This window comes from Saccostrea echinata, unplaced genomic scaffold, assembly GCF_033153115.1.
Source record: "Saccostrea echinata isolate AGI-Se365-2 ecotype Australia unplaced genomic scaffold, CSIRO_AGI_Sech_v1 ptg000002l, whole genome shotgun sequence".
Lineage (NCBI taxonomy): Eukaryota > Metazoa > Mollusca > Bivalvia > Ostreida > Ostreidae > Saccostrea > Saccostrea echinata.
The window spans coordinates 14,530,193-14,553,028 of NW_026889751.1; the positions used below are offsets into that span (position 1 = coordinate 14,530,193).

Sequence of the window (22,836 nt, forward strand, 5' to 3'; positions counted from 1 at the left end):
TTACTAATAAAGTACTAACAATAAAGCTCAAAACTCAAATAAAGCTGCCTACTAGAATAATTAATGTGTTTACCCTGAATTTTTTGTCTTGATTTATAGCAACCAATGCTTGAAGTATCTGTTAGGCATGATAAATGCATTGGTCATCTGCCTTTTCACCGAGATACGGGGTAAAACATACAGGTACCCCCATCGCAGTTCAATAGCTCAAGCCTTTACGTTGACAAAAATCTTTATAAATCAGCAGAGAAGTGAAACATTCTTTTAAAGAACAATTTTAACAACAATTACACACCCTTTCCTAAACACAAACATAAATTTTATCAATAATTTAATTCTTGATATATTATATACAGGGGATATGTCTTCTACTAATGAACTATTCTCTTTAGAGAAGTGGACAGGCTTTCGCCTACATCCACGTAGGTGAAAGCCTGTCCACTTCTCTAAAGAGAATACTAATGAACCGACTTTCCTGGATGTCTATTACTACTTATAAAATATGATAAGCAAGAGATACAATGTTCTTTCATGCAAAATTATGCCTTAAAATTTCTAATACATCATTAGTAGCCTCTGTTGATTTTTTTATTATAACTTAGTACCTTTGTTCATATGTAGAGAATAATTACTATTGAAAACGAAAGTAGGAAAATCCCACCTGCACAGCATTGCAATTGTGCACAAATGAGAGCAATAAACGAAAAGTATTATTTAATGACATTATGGCAAATTATTTGCCACGTTTTCTGTAAATGGGTATCGGGGATATTCGAGTTGTACCAATGCAATCATAAACGAATGGTATCAATATAACCTCCTAAGCAAAAATACACTGCATCTGAAATGTCCGGCATTTGACCTCGCGCTTGTGTTTTAAATCGATTAAATTTTCTGCTACATACTGTATGAGTTTCAATTCTTGCACAAAAAAATACCCTCATTCATCTTCATAAACCCCTCCAATATTTCTGCAGACGTTTACGTTTTTTATTAATGCTGTATGTACCGTAATTTTAAAACCAAAGACAACTAAAGCGGGCTTCCAGTTTACCAAGAGTAGACCCCTACTTTAAAGTATAATAATGTAAATTGTGAAGATATTGAACACAAATCAATCTCATAGATCCGTAAAAAAAAAAAAAAATGAAACATATAAATGTATTCACAATGTGCAGTGATGACAACATGATTTTGACAAATATGATGTAATATACATGTAGTAGTCGAACTAAACACCTCCATCACAAAAGAGCGCACTTTTTGTTCGGAAAGAATTTCTATGCGTTTGTAAGGAGATTGAACTTAAGTGTTCTGATTTTCTAAGAATGATTATTGAATGCTTGAATACCAATTTTTTCTTAGTTTAGAATATTTTAAGTACTTAGGTGCAATTTTATGAAAAAACCTACACAAGTTTTCTGAATCTAAGCCCAGGTTAATCTGCATTTATCTTACTTTTGGACAAATGCCTTGCCAAAGTTTTCTCAACAGGAACAGCAAAGTTTAAATTATTTTGCCCAATTTTTCTCAATCTTGGGTAAAGCGTATAATTGCTAGTAAAATAATCTTTTTTTGTATAATATGAAAATCTATATACAAAAAAGTAATCAGGAGAGAGTATACACATAAGTTGATGACACAAGTATATCAACCATCTCGTTTAAAGTCGACATTTCACAAATTCTATGGTTGATACAATGACCTTGTTTGGAAATACAATCTATCATTTAGTCGAATGCTGACTAACGTCTTTCATACGAATAGTTAGGCCATTTTTCCCATTTACCTGATTCTGAAAAAAAGTACACGGTAGGTTTAACTGGTCAACAGGGTAAGTTCACTCCTCCATGGCACCTTATCCCATCTCTGTTTTCACTTTTCAGAGGTCCATGCTTGCTCTGCTCATAATTTGTATTGTTTAAATTTGATTTTTACTTTGTATCATTTAATTTGGATTTTAAGTATTATTTCGTCACCCGCGTGGTGCAGTTGTTGGAGCGTTTGCTCTAGAGTCGCGATGTAAGGAGTTGATCCTTACGTCGTGGGTTCGAGTCCACTGCAGGACGTGGATGTGACCGTATAAACTGAGGTCCTGTGTCGCAGCAGGTGCTGGCATGAAAAAGACCCCTCACTGTTAAATGGCCCTAAGTGCCGAGTATAGGTCAAAATTTGCAGCCCTCCACCGGCAAGTGGTGGCATCTCCATATGCATGAAAAATTCTCGAGAGGGACTTTAAACAAGAAACAAACAAAACAAACAAAAAAGTATGATTACTGTTCATTATTTTCACATTTCATTGATGATACTTTAATTGATCTGTAGATATTTGAAAAGTTTTTCGCCATATCTTAATCAACAGAACACTGTTTTCAAGACTCAATTCTTTTATAAACAGAAACATAAACTGATTTGAACAAAATTAGGCCATTCTTCTCTTCCAGAAATTGTCAGTTACATAAATATGGATATATATTTTTAATTGCTGTGGTAAAATTTAGAAATTTATTTCAAAATTAAGGATTATTTCCTTCATGCATAGCTTTGATCCTTCAACATATTTGGCTCCAGTCTTTGGCACCCCTTTTTCAGGCTTTCAAAGTTTTATTTTATTTAAATATTTCGGATTTCCAAGGTTTTGGCATGAGCGTCACTGAAGAGACATAATTTGTCGAAATGGGCATCTGGTGCATCAAAATTGGTACTGTATATGATTTACAATAGTGTTTGCATGGTGCAATGAATTATGAATTTACTGGCAGAGTGCATTTTGCGTCTGCTGAAATAGCATTTTTTAAACCCCAAAACAAGCAAAATGACATTTTACACATACTTTACCCTAATCACTCAAAGAGGTCACAAAATCTTTACCCTAGTCATAAATTTGCGTTACCCTAAACTTGATCAAATTTTCCACTGGTAATTTGGCTTTTTCCAGTGCAGATCACACAAAATTTTTTCAATAGTTATATACTTCTGTTTAAAATACTTAAAAAAAACCCACACATTTCATAATGTAAGCCTGTATAATGAGTAAACTAAGTGCAAAATAATTGAAGACTATTTGCCTGTCGCCATGTTGGACTAGGGTAACGCACTTTACCTTAGTCCGTTTCTACACAGTGAAAGTGTCAAGGTCTTCTTTTTCGTGTTTGGCCCATCGCCTGGTGTAATCTTCCACAGAATTCATAATATTTATAAAATTGTGATGCCAGTTGAAAGAACAGGGTTCCCTAAATTTTGGCCCTTTTAAAATAAAGGATTTAAGGTCCTCATTATTAACTATGTTTACAATACCAGTAATGACATGTCCAGCAGGTTTATAGTTGTAGGGTGAAGAAGAACATAAAAACGTAGGAGGATTATGTATCAGATGTTTGATATTTAGGCATTGTAGAGTTTTTTTTTTTGTAATTAAGGTCAGACGACACGTTCCTCAAATATGTGTTTTGTATATTTTGATATTATATCAAAAATCATTCATAATTGCCATTCTCTTGTGATTTCTAAATTGTTTTCAATATGTTTTTAAAAATAATTAAGTACCGGTACACCAAAAATTGTTACATTGGCAATTCAAAACATTACCCATAAGGATTGTTTAAGAAATATCACCTTCTGGTATCTCGTGAAATGCCTGGTAAGGTACCTCAATTTATGGGGAGGGGAACTTGTTTAAGTAGCAATATTACAATAACAAATTCTTGGGAAAAATTATTTATTTTCGAGGAACATGTCGTCTGACTTTAAAAAGTTTGGAAGCAATAGTCAATGTGTATTTATAAGAAATACAAGGTGTGAACTTGAAATATGGTGGAATACAAGACTGGACCCTTTTCTGATTAAGAATATTACTAATATTAACTGCATCGAATCCTTTGTTTGCAAATTGAAGTTTAAGGAACAAACGGGTTGTTTGAGCAGTATTATCTTTTGTAAAATATGGCGGTTTAAAAAGCCTATGATTTGCAATATCCATAATCACAGATCCAAGCCTGTATTTTGGTGTCGAAGAATCCAGATATGGGTGAATTCAAAAAAAATGACCAAATGCATATTTATCTACCCACACTAAAAATACAGGCAATGAAAATAGATTTCTATGTCTCAGCATGTGTCTTTAGATAGTGTCTAAATACCTGCCAAATATCTCGTTGATATCTCAATTAACAAAAAAGTTATGCCCAAAAATGATGCTAAAATTGTCAGGAGTGCAACACCTTTTTGTGACATTTTGAAATTCAATATTTTTTGGAGATCTCTGTAATAAAAAATAATGCTTCATGTTGAAAATAAAGACTTTCCTGATAATATTCAAAGTATTGAGCTTTAAATGTGGACTGTCATAACTTTTGTTTAATCAGGTTGTGGTCATGGCTGATGTTGAAAAAAATGTTATACCATGTCAGGAGTGCAACAGAAAAAATGTAGTGTTGCCAAAAAAACATCAATTGTAAAATTCTGATAGAAAATTAAGACAAAAAAGAATTTTGGAAGTGTAAAATAATAACTGATATACATTTTAAAACTTAAAAATGTTATATAAATCACAAGCAGCATTAATGAGAGTCAAGTATATGTGCATACCCAAAAATGTCAGGAGTGCAACATTTGATGTTTTGCTCCCAAGCATGAAAAAACTATTATCATTATATGATTTTCTGATTTTTATTTTGGAAAATAAAGACACAAAGAACATTTTTACCAAATAGATTTATCAATTACAGGATCTGTCTGTGCTTCAGATCCATATTTCTATGGTCAGGAGTGCAACACATTTTTTTAAAGATTCAAGTTGTGTGACGAAAAGACTTCTATTCATGCTTAGAAGTATTTATTAATTGATAATGATCTTTTTGTATAATTTAATACTAAATTATTGACAGTTTTATTATTAAAATCCTTCCTTTTTCAATTTTATCAATTCAGATGTGTTTTTATATTTTTTGTGATATTTTTAATGAACGTTAAAAATAAACACACTAAAACATTGTCATAAAATTCAAGTAATTCCTCCTCAACTTCACTGAAACAACAGAACAAGTTCTTATGTAATTTTCACTTCACAATTCTACTTTAAAGGCCCCAGTGCTTTTGGTCAGGAGTGCAACAAATATGTTAGAATTATAAATCATACAATAAGAATAAAAATAAAGAAAAAGTGATGAGTAGAATTTTTCTGGTGGGTTACTGTGTTTGTCTTCTATAGGAAAATATGCTTTAAAATATATTTTATCTTCTAAATATACATTTAAGCTAGATTTTTGGCATAAAATAGGGTATAATTCCAGATAAACTGGGATTTTTAAATACTTTCATCTGTTTTAATTATGAAGTATTGGACTATAAGTATTGCACAATTTCATTACCACTTGATGTTGCCAACACTTCATGAATTTTTGTGTTCTATGGTTTTAATTTTAAACTTTACTGCAGTCAGGAGTGCAACAAAACTGCTTTATAATTACCGATGCTTTTTAACTATCTTTACTAAAAAATAAGTTGAAAAAAATGCTTGATACTATTTGATGTTCAAAACACTATGTCTATCAACAAATTACAGAAATTTTACAGTCAATTCAGGGAATAGTTTTAATCATTTCACATATATTTTAAATACAATTTATATATATTACACTTTGCAAATAATCATGTTTTAAGGTCTTCAAAATATGAAAAACCTGCTGTAAACGATGAAAAATATCAACACGACAAATTGATTTACAAAGTAAGAATGGGTTATTGTGTGTTATACTTTTTAAAACAATGTTAAGTAAAATACATATCAGATGTCAGGAGTGCAACACAATAATGTAACATAGGGTCACTTCAAAATCTAGCATTTTTTGTAAGAGAACTCGTATATAACAATTCTTTTTTGGCTTATTTTTAAAGAATTGACTTGAACGGACAAAAAAGTGAATTTTGGGGAATTTTATTGCTTCATATTTTTTTCATATTAAAACTTTTCAAGCCAGAATTGAAAAAATAATGTAAAATAACAATCAAAAAGCCAATTTTTTGTCACATGTACAAGAGAAGATACTCATTCAAGGTCTAGATTTAATCATTTATACTCCTTTTACCATTTTGAAGCATAAAAAACTATAATTTCTTGTGATTATGTATTTTAGAAAGTCTTTTAAGGTGTAATGATATTTTCTTTTTTCAAAAGAAATTTTACTAATAAAAATTCTGAAACTTTTTAATCCAATTGTCTATTCTATTGCCACTACAGGATTTTAAACTAGAATGCATGTGCAATATGATGGTATAAGTGAAAAATGTGTTATATGTAGTTGAATTTTGCCAAAAAAATTCAGTTTGGTGGTCATTTTTTTTTAATTCACCCATATAGACTTTCCTTGACCTTTTCAAAGAAACCATATAGAACTTTAAAGGAACAGGGAATGTGATGGAGGCCTAACTGTTTATTTACATAAGGTAGTAGTGAATCAAAAAAACATTGTGTATAATAGGTTTATTGTATGACCGATGTCCATGACTACACTTACGTCTCTGTGTATTTACACAATATTTTACACATTACTACACTGTGGACTTGAAAGATTCCCAATACTATCCACATTGTCATTGCTTCCATATGGAAAGGCTGTGCCTAGTTTCCTAATCCAGTATTCTTCCCATTCTTCTTGGAAAGGTGTACGCAATGATGGACTATTGGTATGATGGTAAATCTTTTCTAGAATTCTAACTTTCATTGATAAAATAGAATGATCAGGTAAGAAGTTATTCCCCTTTGCTATTAACCTATAATAGTTAATCACTGTAAATAATGTAACTTTTAAAAGAGGTCAATTGAATAACAGAATTTTACAAGAAATGTTATAATATTTAATACAAAAGTACTTTCATAGTTGTTAATGGTCAGATAAACTTTTATATAATAGATAGATGAAAATGGGACAAAAGTACAATGAATAATCTTCAAAGACTAAGAGAGGCCAATGTGAGGGGTAATGAAATGTGTTCACTAATAGTGCTCTAGAACTAGTGTTTTGTTTAGTCTGCATGAGGATAGTGACAAATTGGGGAATGTACAGGCAAATAAATAGATAAACTTTAAGATTTATTATTGAGTACTAAATTAATATTTTCCTGATCCCTGATCATTCTATTTCTCTTGCTTTTGGGCAACATAGCTTTATTTGTCAGTTTATTTTGTTTTAATCTATGGATCTTTACATTATACTCAGGTGACTGTTAAGGCCCTTGGGCCTCTTGTTTAAATTTTTAAAAATATCAACAAACAAATTTCAGAGCACCATGTCTCACAAATATTAAAGTGAAATATGAAGATAACTAACAGTATTCAATTTCGAAAGTCCAATGAAACGATAAATTGCAGCAGAGCAAACATGGACCTCAAAATTTAGAGGTGGGATCAGGTGCCATGGAGGAGTGAGCATCCCCTGCCGACCTGTCACACCTGACGTGTGCTCCTTGTCATGATTGGAAAAAAAACGGAAAAATCTGTAGACAGTTCAGTGTATAAGTAATGGCCTAACAATTAGTATGAAAAACATCAGTCAGCATATGACTTAATGATAGGTTGTTTGTGCTGGTCATTGTATCGACCGTAAAACTTGCGAAATGATGACTTAAAACGAGACTGTTGATATCCTTGTTTCATCAACTTCTTTGTCAATAGTTTGCCTCATTTTAATGCCCTGTTCACACAGAGAGTTTAATTTGAATTAAACGTAAGTTACTGCGAATTAAATTTGATCCACGTTCATGCGGAGAATTTAATGCGAATTAGTTTTATTCGAATTAGTTTACTGCACATTAAATTACTTCGCATTAGGTCCGTGTGAACCCTAAGCGAAGCTAATTCGAATTAAATTTTGACGCATGCGTAAGGGCAGAATTTAGACACAGGCCACATGTTAATTGTCAAATATAGGTACTTGTGCTATTTTTGAGTGGAAAACAAAGGAAAATTATGTTAATCACTAAAATGTGTACAGACACTATAACATTATGTCAAATGTATATCTGCTCAGCACAATATGACATGATTTGTAAATGACGTCATAATAGCCTCACTGAATAGCCTTGTTGTAGGAATAAAATTATAATTCGCATTAGTTTACTTCACATTAGCTGTCGTGTGAATGCAATTTTATTCACATTAGTTTAATTCGAATCATTTTACTTTGCATTAATTTACTGCGAATTAAACTCTCCGTGTGAACAGGGCATTAAAATTGTTCATATGTAGAGCATGCTCTTGTGTATTGAATCAAATGAGAGACATAAACCCCGAATCAACTGAGAGACATAAACCCCATATGCAGGTGATAAGGGTATGTTGCTACATAAGTAAGGGAAGTTGACAATTGAAAAGCTGAAGTCATCAAGTTTATCATAAAGCCTTGTTGTTAGGTTATCATTAACGTCTTTTTCTAGTAAAATATCTAAATATGAAACAGATGTGTCAGAATCTGTGGTATCTTTTATTTCAAGCCACTGTGATATATCGAGTCGACATGAGTGAAAGTAACTATTGTTAATTGATAATACGTTGTCGTTGATATAATGAAGTGTCGAGTTGAAGGACACAGCAAGTGTTTTTCTTCTTCTCATGTAGAAGTTTTTAAAAAAAATTCTGCTTCATATGAATACCGAAATAGGTCTGCTAATAAGGGGGTGCCATTGGTACCCATGGGAATTCCAACAGAATGCTGGAAGACCTGATCTCCAAAAACTACATAGATATTGTCAATCAGAAACTCAGGCATCTTTTTAATATCAACTTCAGAGTACTTGTGTGTACAATCAGAGTGCTTTTTAACAAAATAATTTTGCAAATGACCAATTACAAGGGAAGTATATTAACTAGTTCCATGTTTATTGAAAAAGGAGCTGTCTATGATGTCTATAAGCCTGGACTTCAATTTATTGTGGGGAATGGTTGTATAAAGTCGTACATTTTGATGTTATTGATTTTAGTAAAATTTTGTGATTTTCAAATTTTATAAAAGTTAAGTTCTTTGGAGAAAACGCAGGAGGATTATGTATCAGATGTTTGATATATCTAGGCATTGTAGAGTTGTAGATGGTTGCAATCCATTAAGTTTTATAATCTAATAAAAACAATATACTAATTAATTGATTAATTAATATAATGATTAAAATTTTGATGTTTTATTAGGCTGTACTAGCTTACCTCATTAAATTGTAGGGATGGCAATTTGTAACTGTTTAACTGATTACTCGGTTGGAACGATGGTAATCAGTTAGAAAATCTGTAATCAGTTAGTCGGAAAACAATAAAATATATGTAAATTTGAATGCAATTTTCTGAAATTAATTTTTTAAAAAAACCTCTGCATAAACATTGATAATTAAGCTTTTTGCAAATATCAATTTATAAGCTGATTAAGATTTAGCGGTAATTAGTCCATTTGCACAATTCTAGTTTGATATTGTTTATTAGAATAATATTTTAAAATTTTTATATCTTTGCAACAAATTGCAGAGTGTCATGTCTCACTTAGATGAAAATTTTATAAATTCTAGTTTGATATTGTTTATTAGTATAATTTTTTAAAATTTTTATATCTTTGCAACAAATTGCAGAGTGTCATGTCTCACTTACATGTAGATGACAATTTTATAGTCTAAAGAATAAACATAATTTGTTTTGATGTTTTATTAAGCTGTAGCATTGTTAATCAATCATAAAATGCACAACAAACAAAGCTGCACATGGGCATTTGTTAAGCTCTAACACAACCAGTTGAGAAATATATAATTATGTATTATTTGTTATAATGAATACCTACACTACAGGAGATGTATGTACATCAAACATTATAGAAATGGAAAACTAATTGAAATCTTTGTATCAAGGTTGACTTGATTTTCTTGCACTCTAAACTGTTAATGATAATTGAACAATATTTGATGAGTGTATCATACACAGTACTACACAGTAAATGTAGTAAGAAGACTGTGATTGGGGTGTTTTCATTATGATTTTTTTTTTATAATACGGCTTGCTAAATTATCACATTTTTTAGCTATGATTATTATCTAACTATAAATATCAAGTAATGATAAATTGTAAATCATGAAATCTAGTTTTATCTCTAGTTTTAATTGTAATTTTTATGCCCCCCCCCCCCCTTAAAATATAAAATATCACATTTTTTAGCAATGATTATTATCTAACTATAAATATCAAGTCATTATAAATTGTAAATCATGAAATCTAGTTTTATTTCTATTTTTAATTGTAATTTTTATGCCCCCCTTCGAAAAGGGGAGGGCATAACGCTTTGCTGCTGTCTGTCGGTCGGTCGGTCTGTCAGCCCACCAACAATTTCCATTCATTTTCTTCTCAAAGGTTGCACATACTGAAATGAAATTTGGTATACAGATTTTTCATAAGAAAATCTAGGTCAAGTTTTGTTTTGGATACGATCGAGCAATTTTTGACATAGTTTTGCCCCTTGGACTTAGGAAAATTCCAATTATTTGCTATTTCCGTTCATTTTCTTTGCAGAGGTTGCACATACTGAAATGAAATTTTGTATACAGATTTATCATAAAATATGTAGGTCAAGTTCTGTTTTGGGTACGATCAAGCAATTTTTGACAGAGTTATGCCCCTTGGACTTCACATACTGAATTGAAATTTGGTATACAGATTAACCGTAAGAATATCTAGGTCAAGTTCTGTTTTGGGTACGATCAAGCAATTTTTGATGGAGTTATGCCCCCTGGACTTAGGAAAATTCCAATTATTTGCAGTTTCTGTTCATTTTCTTTGCAGAGGTTGCACCTACTGAAATGAAATTTAGTATATAGATTTATCATAAAAATATGTAGGTCAAGTTCTGTTTTGGGTACGATCAAGCAATTTTTGACAGAGTTTTGCCCCTTGGACTTCGGAAAATTCCAATAATTTGCACTTTCCATTCATTTTCTTTGCAGATGCTGTATATACTGAAATGAAATTTAGTATACAGATTTATCATAAAAATATCTAAGTCAAATTCTGTTTTTGGGTATGATTGAGCAATTTTTGACAGAGTTATCCCCCTTGGACTTCAAAAAATTCCATTTATTTGCAGTTTCCATTCATTTTCTTTGCAGAGGCTGCACATACTGAAATGAAATTTGGTGTAGGGTGAATTCACCATACATCGGACACCCTCGCACTTCAACAAGTTCTAGCGATGTCGCTACCGACCGAATATTATCAAAATGGAACTTAACATGTAGTATGTGTTTAAAATATAAATTTTTGACACAATCGTGTGCTATTTATTGAGAAAATATCATTTAAACCCTATTTTTAGCTCTTCTGAGCCAAAGGCTCAAAGAGCTAATGCTATGGCCATTTGTGCGGTGTGCGTAAACTTTTTAGAATATGGGCCATAACTCAAGAACCCCTTGGCCAATTATTGTCAAATTTGTCACAGGGTATCCTTGGCCCAAGGGCTCCCTTTTATACTAAAACTAGGGTTGTGACCCTTAAACAAGGGGAGATAATTAGGAAAATAGAAACAAAAGTACTAGTTGCTAAAAAATCTTCTTCTCAAGAACCACTGGGCAGATTATCACCAAACTTACACAAAAGGATGAGGATATGTTGTAAATTAAAAATTGCACGGGGATTTACCCTTGGGCAAAGGGTGTGGTCTCAAGGTCACTTCAAAAGTGACCAAAAATTACTTTTTATTAAAATGTTGATATTTTGCTTACTGTAAGGACTAGGATCATCAAATCTTATCAGTTGATGCATCTAAGGACCTCATATCATGTTGACTCAAAATTAGGTAAGGGTGACCTACTTTTTAAATTTTGCGGCCATTCTTTTTCAAAATGATTTAGAAGCATATTTTGAACAGTTTAAGGCGTATGATCATCAAACTTTGTCAGTTGATGTATCTTGGGTCCTCAAAGTACGTCAACTAAAAAGTAGGTCACCTTGACCTACTTTTTGAACTTGATGGCTAATCTTTTTCAAAACAATTAAGGTCATTAATTCGAATACCGAGAGGTTTAGAATCATTAAATCTTGTAAGATGATGCATCTTGGGGCCATAAAACATATTTATTAAAAAGTAAGTCACAGTGACCTACTTTTATAACTTTGCAGACATTTGATTTCAAAGCGTTTTAGAGGCATAATTTGGACATTTTAAGGCTTATGATCATAAAACTTTGTAAGTTGATGCATCTTGGATCCTCAAAAAAGGTCAACTGAAAAGTAGGTCACCGTGTCCTACTTTTTAATTAATATAACTATAATTAAATATTTCAGGTACTAATTGGCTTAGAATCATCAAACTTTGTCAGTTGATGCATCTTGAGTCTACGGAGTAGGTCGACTAAAAAAGAAGGTCACTGTGACCTACTTTTTAACATTTATGGCTTTAATTAAATATTACTGGTACTTATTGGCTTAGAATCATCAAACTTTGTCAGTTGATGCATCTTGGGTTTTTGGAGTACAACAACTGAAAAGTAGATCACCGTGACCTACTTTTGAAAAATTATGGCTTTAATTAAGTATTTTGGATACTTATTGGCTTAGAATCATCAAACTTTGTCAGTTGATGCATCTTGGGTATTTGGAGTACAGCAACTGAAAAGTAGGTAACGGTGACCTACTTTTAAAATTTTATGGTTCTATTTAATATTTTCGGGTACTATTTGGCTTAGAACCGTCAAAATTTGTCAGTTGATGCATCTTGGGTCCTCAGAGTAGGTTGACTGAAAAGTAGGTCACCGTGACCTACTTTTGAAAATTTATGGCTTTAATTAAATATTTTGGGTACTAACTGGCTTAGAATCATCAAACTTTGTCAGTCGATGTATCTTGGGTTCTCGGAGTACAGCAACTGAAAAGTAGGTCACCATGACCTACTTTTGAAAATTTAGGGCTTTGATTAAATATTTTAGGTACTAATTGGCTTAGAATCATCCAACTTTGTCAGTTGATGCATCTTGGGTCCTTGGAGTACAACAACTGAAAAGTAGGTCACTTTGACCTACTTATAAAATTTTATGGTTATAATTTTAAAAAATATTTCAGGTATTAATTGGCTTAGAATCATCAAACTTAGTTGATGGGTCCACGGAGAATGACAAGTGATAAGTAGGTCACCACGACCAACTCTCAGGTATTAATTGGCTTAGAATCATCTTGGGTTCTCAGATTGTGAATTGGAATTTCAAGGGTTTATCTAAATATACAGGATACTTAGAGGCTTCAAATAGAATTGATAGGTTGTACAGTTTTTCAGAAGAGCAATTCAAGGCCCTTGGGTCTCTTGTTTTGAAATAAGTCAGAATTCACCATGGATCAGACAACATTCACCATGCATCGGTCATGCGGTATTTAAACCAGAAAAATATCATACCTTGATCTCGGTGCTTTAAAATTAATGATATCAAAACATTTTTATCTTTTATTAAAAAATTATACTTCTAGTTATATTTGAATGACTATTTCGATCCACAAATGTGAAGAGATTTTAGGTGCAACACATGGCCTTAGAAAGGCTTTACAATGCTAGTAATATGGCAACTTGTGCCTTTGTCTCGTGGGTTATCATCATCTAGTTTAAAGAAATAAATTGAGTCCACTTCTAGTCATCATATATCGATATCTTGTATTTTCACTTAAAATTTAGAGTTTTTATTTTCTATTTCCATAAAAACAGCTGTCATTTGGGTTTTATATGAAAATGGAGGTGATTACCCATGCATCGGAAAGTGTCTGATGCATGGTTAATTTGTGTCTGATGTACGGTGAAATAAACATACTATAAACATTGAAGTAAAATTTTTGAAAAATTTCTGTAAAATTATCAATCATTGACAAATTTTACCTAGGTCCAACTCGTTCCATTGAAGTCTATTTAAAAAAGTGACATCTCTAAAATTTGCAAAATCGTAATATTCTGGTTATTCTCCTTTGATTGATGCAAAATATGACGTAATTTCAAGGCCATTTCTGTGATATTTTTATGAAAATAAAAATTGGCATCATTCAAAAGTTTAAATCTTCACCTTTAAGACAGAAACAAGTAAAAACACAGTAAAACACAGGTTCAATGAGAGTCTATTGCTTAAAGTTGTCCGAAGCAAGGTATGTGTCCAATGCATGGTTAACTCACCCTACAGATTTATCATAAGAATGTCTAGGTCAAGTTCTGTTTTGGGTATGATCAAGCAATTTTTAAGAGAGTTATGCCCCATGGACTTAGAAAAATTCCAATTATTGGGGGGGGGGGGGGCATACTAGTAAGTGTTTCACAAACATCTCTTGTTTTGTTTTTGACATAACAACACAGTATTAATTCAGAGTTATGTTTTATGTGTCAAAACAATGCTGTCAAATGATTTTGAAAATTATTAGTTTATTTGTATAACATCTAAAAATTTACATGTAAATAGAATAAATAAATCATAATGCTAATAAATCTACCTATGTTTATAATTTAGAAGAAATAGCAGTTCTGTTCACATAAGAGAAAACCCAGCTTGCTGTCACATGAGAGCTTTGCCTTTGTTTGCAGTGTCACTGTTCATCAGAATAAACAGAGCTGAAGATTGGGAATTTGTGTCATGACCATTTGATAAAAATGTGATGTACTGTTTGTTCTTATAAATAATTATAGCATTGACATTAGGAAAAAAGAATCATTGAAAGCTTGGAATCAAGATTGACCTGATTCTGTTCCACACACATCTGTTTATGATAAATAAACAATAATTGATGGGGGGGGGGTGCCATTATACCCCAGATTGAGGATTGAGGAGTAGGGGATAAACCTTACTTCCTTCAGTTACACTTGAGGGTAGCCATCTCTTATCTGCAACTTCTCTTACAGAACTGAATGCAATTAAGTGAAACATTCATGAAATCTTTATTATGTAGTGGTATTTTGAGTCTTCTATTTTACATTTTGATTGGACACATATTTGGGGTTAAATGGACACTGCCATTATTTCTATATTATTGGGGGGTACCCATCTCTTATCCACAACTCTTCCTATACAACAAAATAAAATTTAATTAGACTTGCACAGAATCTTAATTATTACATATTGCCATTGTACACCTCCAATTTTTAACATTTCAATTGTACAGATATTTCCAATAGAATATCGGTCATATACTTGGACAGATATTGATATGATTTTTCCCATGGACTTTGCCATTATACTTGATTAAAGGAGTACCCTTTTTGTTGACGCAACTCCTAATGAACCCCTGAATGAAATTCATGGAACTTTTACAAAATTTCATTTACATACTGCCTTGAAATGTATTTTGCTATTTTACTCATATGGGAGCAGGGGGTATCATTTTAGTAGTTCAGTGCTCACAGCACCTCTAGTTTTTCAGTCTGTTTAAAAGAAATGATATCATAGTAAGAAAGCACTTCATAGAATACATTTTACATTTCCTTTATTTTATCCATTGTATGTTGATATTTTTTAGGTATCTGAAGCCATTATAGAAGAAGAGGATGAGATTGTGAATGTTGAAAGAAATATTGATGAAATTGATGACCAAATGTAAGTGAAGTAAAATATGGATCAAATTAAAATTATAGAGATATTCATATACATGTACCATTTTTGTTGAAGTGGTGGTGGGGGGAGGGGGGGGGGGGGTACCCAGAAAATAATTGAGTGCATGAGTAAAGAGATATACATGTAGTGCACTTAGTATACCAAATGACCTACAATGTAGTGTATTCACAAACATCCAAAATATTCCATTATTTGTTGATATTAAATAAATCTAGCTATAAACAAATACAGATTATACCAGTATCTGGCATAAATAGTCATAATTATCTCATTAGGCCAGCATTTTTAGCTCACCTCAACGAAGTTGGGGGAGCTTATGTAATACCCTCGGCGTCGGTGTCCCAGGTTAAGGTTTTTGGAGCAGTTTTCTTTTCAAGTACTTCTATGGCCTATATTAGTCAGAGCTGCATGGAGGATGCTTCTAGTGTGTTTTATTGTACCAGTCAAGGTTTCAGATGCTGCAATTTCAGCTAAAGAATGACCAGGTTAATGTTAATGTTTTTGGAGCAGGTTAATGTTTTTGGAGCAGGTCTCATTTCCAAGTAACTATAAGCCCTATATTGACCAAACTTGCATGGATGATACATCTAAGGATGCACACTACTGGACTTGCTTCGGATGCTGGATCTGACCTATACTTTCCGGATGAGTGACCAGGTTAAGGTTTTTGGAGCAGATCTCATTTCCAAGTAACTATAAGCCCTATATTGACCAAACTTGCATGGATGATACATCTAAGGATGCACAAATAAAATGCTGACGACTTTGTTGCACAATGACATGTTGGTGAGATAATTATGTATCTGTAAATGACGGTATTCAAAAGTAACTGCACGTAAATTATTTCCTCCCACAGGTTAAAAATTGCCCATGGCAGCTATAGCCAGAGACATTGTTAAGATCTCTGTAATAGCCTAAAATATAAGCAACATTCTGTAGAAAAGGATCGCTTATGCATCAGATGTATGGAATGAATAAAACTATGGGTGTAGTGAAGTCCATTTGAAGGTGAAATAAACAATAGCCTACAGAAATGAAATATTTCAATTATTAAAGAAAACAAGTATATACCAATATATACAGGCATATAGTATCGTTTTGAATGTGGCAGCCAGAAAAATTATTTTACACTTAATTGAAGAAATTTTTATCCCCTCCCCAATACTCCCTGTCTGTTATATGATAGGAATATTTACCTAAGGTCTCGAGGATTTTTTAAAACAATTTCTACACATTCATGTAACACATATTATTAAAAAATGAAGATATACATATATTAAAAGAGTTTTAAAAATTTGATTTTTTTTAATTTGTATTTTGACTAACATCTCAAAATTTATATCACTGCATGGCCCCAACTGGCAGACAATGAAATAAACAATTTAAGGTTCTTCCTTCCTATTTGTAACCATTGTGTGACAAGGAGCCTGTTAGGAGAGTATAAAAAAGAAGCAAAAATGAATGTACAAAAGTTGATAATTTATACACAAAAAAAAAATTTTTAATTTCCTCCTCCTACTGGACTTCTTCATTCTGGTGTTCGTAAACCTAAAATTAAAAAAATGCTGGCCCAAACAAGATCAATAAAATTTACAGAATTTGTATGGGATATAAAACTTAAGATTTATGTATTTGAACCAACCTAAACCAGAGACACCTTGAAGGGGTTGTTTTCTTTTGATATCATAGTTTACTGTTATATATTAAAGTCATTTTGGTTTAACTTGGTCTTTATATTAAAAATTCATTATAAATCTCAGTTATCCTATTTTCCTACAGACTCTAATATATGGGAAAAATCTTTTAAAATCTTCTTCTCAGAAACAGCAAAGCCCTGATCGGTCATATTTATATGGAAGCATCTCCAGGTAGTGTGGATTCAAATTTATTCAAATCATGACCTCCTGGGGTAGGATGGGGCCACAATGGAGGATCAAAGTTTTACATAGAAATATATAGGAAAAATTTTAAAAATCTTTTTCTCAGGAACAGCAAAGCCCTGATTTATCATATTTATGTGGAAGCATCCTCAGGTAGTGTAGATTCTATTTTGTCCATATCATGACCCCCGGGGTAGGGTGGGGCCACAATGGAGGATCAAAGTTTTAAATAGAAATATATAGGAAAATATCTTCTTCTGAAGAACTGCAAAGCCATGATTAGTCATTTTGATATGGAAGCATCCTCAGGTAGTGTAGATTCAAGTTTGTTAAAATGATGACCCTGGGGATAGAGTCATGCCACAATGCAGGATTAAAAATTTTACATAAGAACATATAGGAAAAATGTTTCTTCTCAAGAACAGAAAAGCTATGTTTAATCATATTGATTTGGAAGCATCCTCAAGTAGTGTAGATTCATGTTCTTTCAAATGATGACCCCTGGGATAGGGAGGAGTCACAATGGGGGATCAAATTTTTACAAAGGAATGTATGGGAAAAATTATTTAAAATCTTCTCAAGTACAACAAAGCCATTTGTTATATTGACATGGGAGCATCATCAGGTAGTTTAAAATTCAAGCCCCCCCCCCCCCCCCCCCCGGTAATCTTTTCAATACTGAACTGATTTGTGCTTTTGCCAAGCCAATGTGCTCAAGTGAGCGATGTGGCCCATGAGCCTCTTGTGTTTGAGGACTCCAGTTCAAGCCCCCCAAATTCCAGATTTGTTTTGGATTAATGATAGTTTTTAGTACCTTTTTTAGCTCACCTGAGCCAAAGGCTCAAGTGAGCTTTTCTGATCAAAATTTGTCCGTTGTCTGTCGTCGGCGTCGTTGTCATCGGCGTCGTTGTCGTCGTAAACTTTTCACATTTTCATCTTCTTCTCCAGAACCACTGGGCCAATTTCAATCAAACTTGGCACAAAGTATCCTTGGGTAAAGGGGATTCAAGTTTGTTCAAATGAAGGGCCACTCCCCCCTCAAAGGGGAGATAATTACGAAATAGCAAAAAATTAATGGCATTATTGAAAAATCTTCTTCTCAAGAACTAATGGGCCAGGAAAGATGAAACTCATATGGAATTATTGTCAGGTAGTGTAGATTCAAATTTGTTCAAATCATGACCCCGGAGGGTAGGGTGGGGCCACAATGGACGATCAAAGTTTTACATAGGAATATATAGGAAAAATCTTCAAAAATCTTCTTCTCAAGAACAGCAAAGCTATGATTGGTCATATTTACATGGAAGCATCCTCATGTGGTGTAGATTCAAGTTTGTTCAAATCATGACCCCCGGGGGTAGGGTGGGGCCACAATGGACGATCAAAGTTTTACATAGGAATATATAGGAAAAATCTTCAAAAATCTTCTTCTCAAGAACAGCAAAGCTATGATTGGTCATATTTATACGGAAGCATCCTCATGTGGTGTAGATTCAAGTTTGTTCAAATCATGACCCCCAGGGGTAGGGTGGGGCCACAATGGACGATCAAAGTTTTACATGGGAATATATAGGAAAAATCTTCAAAAATCTTCTTCTCAAGAACAGCAAAGCTATAATTGGTCATATTTATACGGAAGCATCCTCATGTGGTGTGGGTTAAAGTTTGTTCAAATCATGACCATCAGGGGGTAGGGTGGGGCCACAATAGACGACAATTAAAGTTTAACATAGGAGAATATAGGAAAAATCTTCAAAAATCTTCTTCTCAAGAACAACAAAACCATGATTGGTCAAATTTATATAGAAGCATCTGCAGGTGGTGTAGATTCAAATTTGTTCCAATTATGACCCCTGGGGGTAGGGTGGGGCCACAATGGACAATCAAAGTTTTCATGGAGTATATAGGAAAAATCTTCAAAAATCTTCTTCTCAAGAACAGCAAAGCTATGATTTGTCATATTTATTTGGAAGCATCCTGAGGTGGTATAGATTCAAGTTTATTCAAGTCATGACCCCCAGGGGTACAGTGGCTGCAACGTTATTGTTGACAAACCAATCGTGTAGAATCGTTCGTGTAACGTGCGTGATCGTTCGTGTAACGTGCGAGATCGTGCGTGTATCAGACTCAATCGTTTGCAGTTTTAATCGTGCGTGATCGTGCGTTAAGAAACGTGTCAATTTCGTTTTGTAAGTTTTTATCGGAATGTTATTTGTTATACAAGCATTTCTCTTGTCTGTTTTTTTTTTTTTCAATCCAAATAAAATAAATGAAGAGTGATTGACATAATTAAAAGCAGTACGAACTAATTATCGCTTGGAAATAAGCAATATAGTAAGTCGTACAATATTGTGTTCTCGTCAAATAGCGTAATTTTTTTTGTGATAAACCGTACTTAGATGATTAAGGATTTTTTTTTCTCTGATGTTAATTATGTTTACTGCTAATTATGGTCAAGAAATTTTTAAAATCAATAGATCAAAAATAGATAATTTTACAAATAAATAAATAAACAACTCTCAATGCTGACATAAATATTTAGTCGGCGAATGTACATGTACATGTATACGACATGATTGTCGGGATTTCGTTTCTCAGTGTTTATCTCTGGAGCTTAATTTTAATTATTTTTATAATTTCTGCAAATAAATGTTTTGTAAAATAATTGTTGATTTAAGAGATTCGCAAATGGAAACATGGATATTACATAATTTAATTCATTTTCATGTCATTTTTTCAAACTTATCTCTTTCTGCATATTATGAAATCCAATTCAATCAAAACTCACAATCCACCTACATGTACATCTTCTGATAGAAAAAAAAAATCAGTTTTCTTAAGTCGGAGAATTACTTAAATAATTATTTGTTATTTGTAATCTAGAATAATTAATAAGTCTTACATGAATTTGGTTCCAGAAATATCCATTTCTATTTTTTTTTTATTTTTTTTTCATTTTTCAAAGTCGATGAAATAATATCAATAATTATTTGCAAACTAAAATAAGTATTCAGCCTTATTTCGTTTTGAAAATATCCATTCCTAAAGAATTTGAACTATTTTGCGTGAAGAATCGTGCGTTTGCGTTAGCAATCGTGTAAGATCGTGTAACGTGTAGAATCGTGTGCGTGAAGGATCGTTCGTGTAACAGATTTTATTGTGCGTTAATCATGCGGAATCGTTCGTGTAATGTGATCATTCGTGTAAGTTGTCAACAATAACGTTGCAGCCACTGTAGGGTGGGACCACAATGGACGATCAAAGTTTTACATAGGAATATATAGGAAAAATCTTCTTCTCAAGAACAGCAAAGCTATGATTGGTCATATTTATATTGGAAGCATCCTCAGGTGCTGTAGATTCAAGTTTGTTCAAATCATGACCCCGGAGGGTAGGGTGGGGCCACAATGGATGATCAAAGTTTAACATAGGTGTACATAGGAAAAATCTTCAAAAATCTTCTTCTCAAGAACAGCAAAGCTTTGATTGGATATATTTTTTTGAAAGCATCCTCAGGTAGTGTAGATTCAAGTTTGTTCAAATCATGACCCCCAGGGGTAGGGTGGGGCCACAATGAACGTTCAAAGTTTTATATAGGAATATATAAGAAAAACCTTTAAAAATCTCAAGAACAGCAAAGCCACAGTTTGTAATATTTATATGGAAGCATCCTCAGATAGTGTAGATTCAAATTTGTTCAAATCATGACCTCCAGAGGTAGGGTGGGGCCACAGTGAAAGTTCAAACTTGTAGAGAAAAAAGTCACAGTTAGTCAAAAAATTATGTAAGCAGTGTAGATTTAATTTTGTTCAAGTCATACCCCCCCCCCCCACTCCCTTTTAGGGGTAGGTTGGGACCATTTATGCATTTAAGCTTTTCAATACTAAACTGATTTTTCCTTTTTTCCTGGCCACAGTGCTCAGGTGAGCGATGTGGCCCCTGGGCATCTTGTTATTCTCTTTTTAGCTCACCTGAGCTGAAAGCTCAAGTGAGCTTTTCTGATCACATTTTGTCTGTAGTCCGTCTGTCTAGCTGTCCATCCATCTGTAAACTTTTCACATTTTCAACTTCTTCTCCAGAACCACTGGGTCAATTTCAACCAAACTTGCCACAAAGCATCCCTGGGTTAAGGGGATCCAAATTTGTTCATATGAAGGGGCACGTCCTTATTCAAGGGGAGATAATTCAGAAATAGTGAAAAATTTTAAAAGAACCAATGGCCCAAAAAAGTTGAAACTTATAGGAAATCTTTGTTGCATAGTGTAGATTCAAGTTTGTTCAAATCATGACCCCTGGGTTTAGGGTGGGGCCACAATGGGGGATCAAAGTTTTACATAGGAATATATAGGAAAAAATTTTATAAATCTTCTTCTCAAGAACAGCAAAGCCATGATTTGTCATATTTATATGGAAGCATCCTCAGGTAGTGTAGATTTAAGTTTGTTCAAAGGATGACCCCTGGGTGTAGGGAGGGGCCACAATGGGGTATCAAATTTTTACAAAGCAATATTAGAAAATATCTTTAAAAATCTGCTCAAGAACAGCAAAGCCATTAGTTATATTGATATGGAAGCATCCTCAGGTTTGAAATTCAAGTCTCCCAAAACCCATGTAAACTTTTCAATACTGAATTGATTTGTGCTTTTTCCTAGCCATTGTGCTCATTTGAGCGATGTGGCCGAAGGCTCAAAGAGCTAATGCTATGGCCATTTGTGAGGTGTGCGGTGTGCATCACCTTTTTAGCTCTTCTGAGCCAAAGGCTCAAAGAGCTAATGCTATGGCCATTTGTGTGGTGTGCATAAACTTTTTAGAATATTGGCCATAACTCAAGAACCCCTTGGCCAATTATTGTCAAATTTGTCACAGGGTTTCCTTGGCCAAATGGCTCCCTTTTGAACTAAAACTAGGGTTGTGACACTTAAACAAGGGGAGATAATTAGGAAAATATAAACAAAAGTACTGGTTGCTAAAAAAAAATCTTCTTCTCAAGAACCACTGGGCATTTTGGCTTGAAAAATGTCAACTGAAAAGTAGGTCACTGTGACCTACTTTTGAAATTTTATGGCTGTATTTAATATTTTCGAGTACTATTTGGCTTAGAATCATCAAAATTTGTCAGTTGATGCATCTTGGGTCCTAGGAGTAGGTCGACTGAAAAGTAGGTCGTAGAGACATACTTTTCAATTTATATGACTTTTATTAAATATTTCGGGTACTAATTGGCTAAGAATCATCAAACTGTCAGATGATGCATCTTTGGTCTTCATGGTAAGTCGACTGTAAGTAGGTCACTATGACCTACTTCTGAAAATGTACTGGTTGCTATAAAATCTTCTTCTCAAGAATCACTGGGTAGATTATCACCAAA

At 33.1% G+C, this 22,836-nt stretch overlaps 1 protein-coding gene across 1 annotated transcript in view; it reads left to right on the top strand.

Annotated features, from left to right (window-relative positions):
- Window positions 1-22,836, top strand: part of LOC133173362 (zinc finger protein 830-like) — a 192,507-nt gene that overhangs the window by 163,612 nt on the left and 6,059 nt on the right. The window contains exon 8 of the mRNA XM_061308348.1: window positions 15,494-15,570. Within this exon, the coding sequence (XP_061164332.1) occupies window positions 15,494-15,570 (77 nt within the window). The remainder of the gene's footprint in view (window positions 1-15,493; window positions 15,571-22,836) is intronic.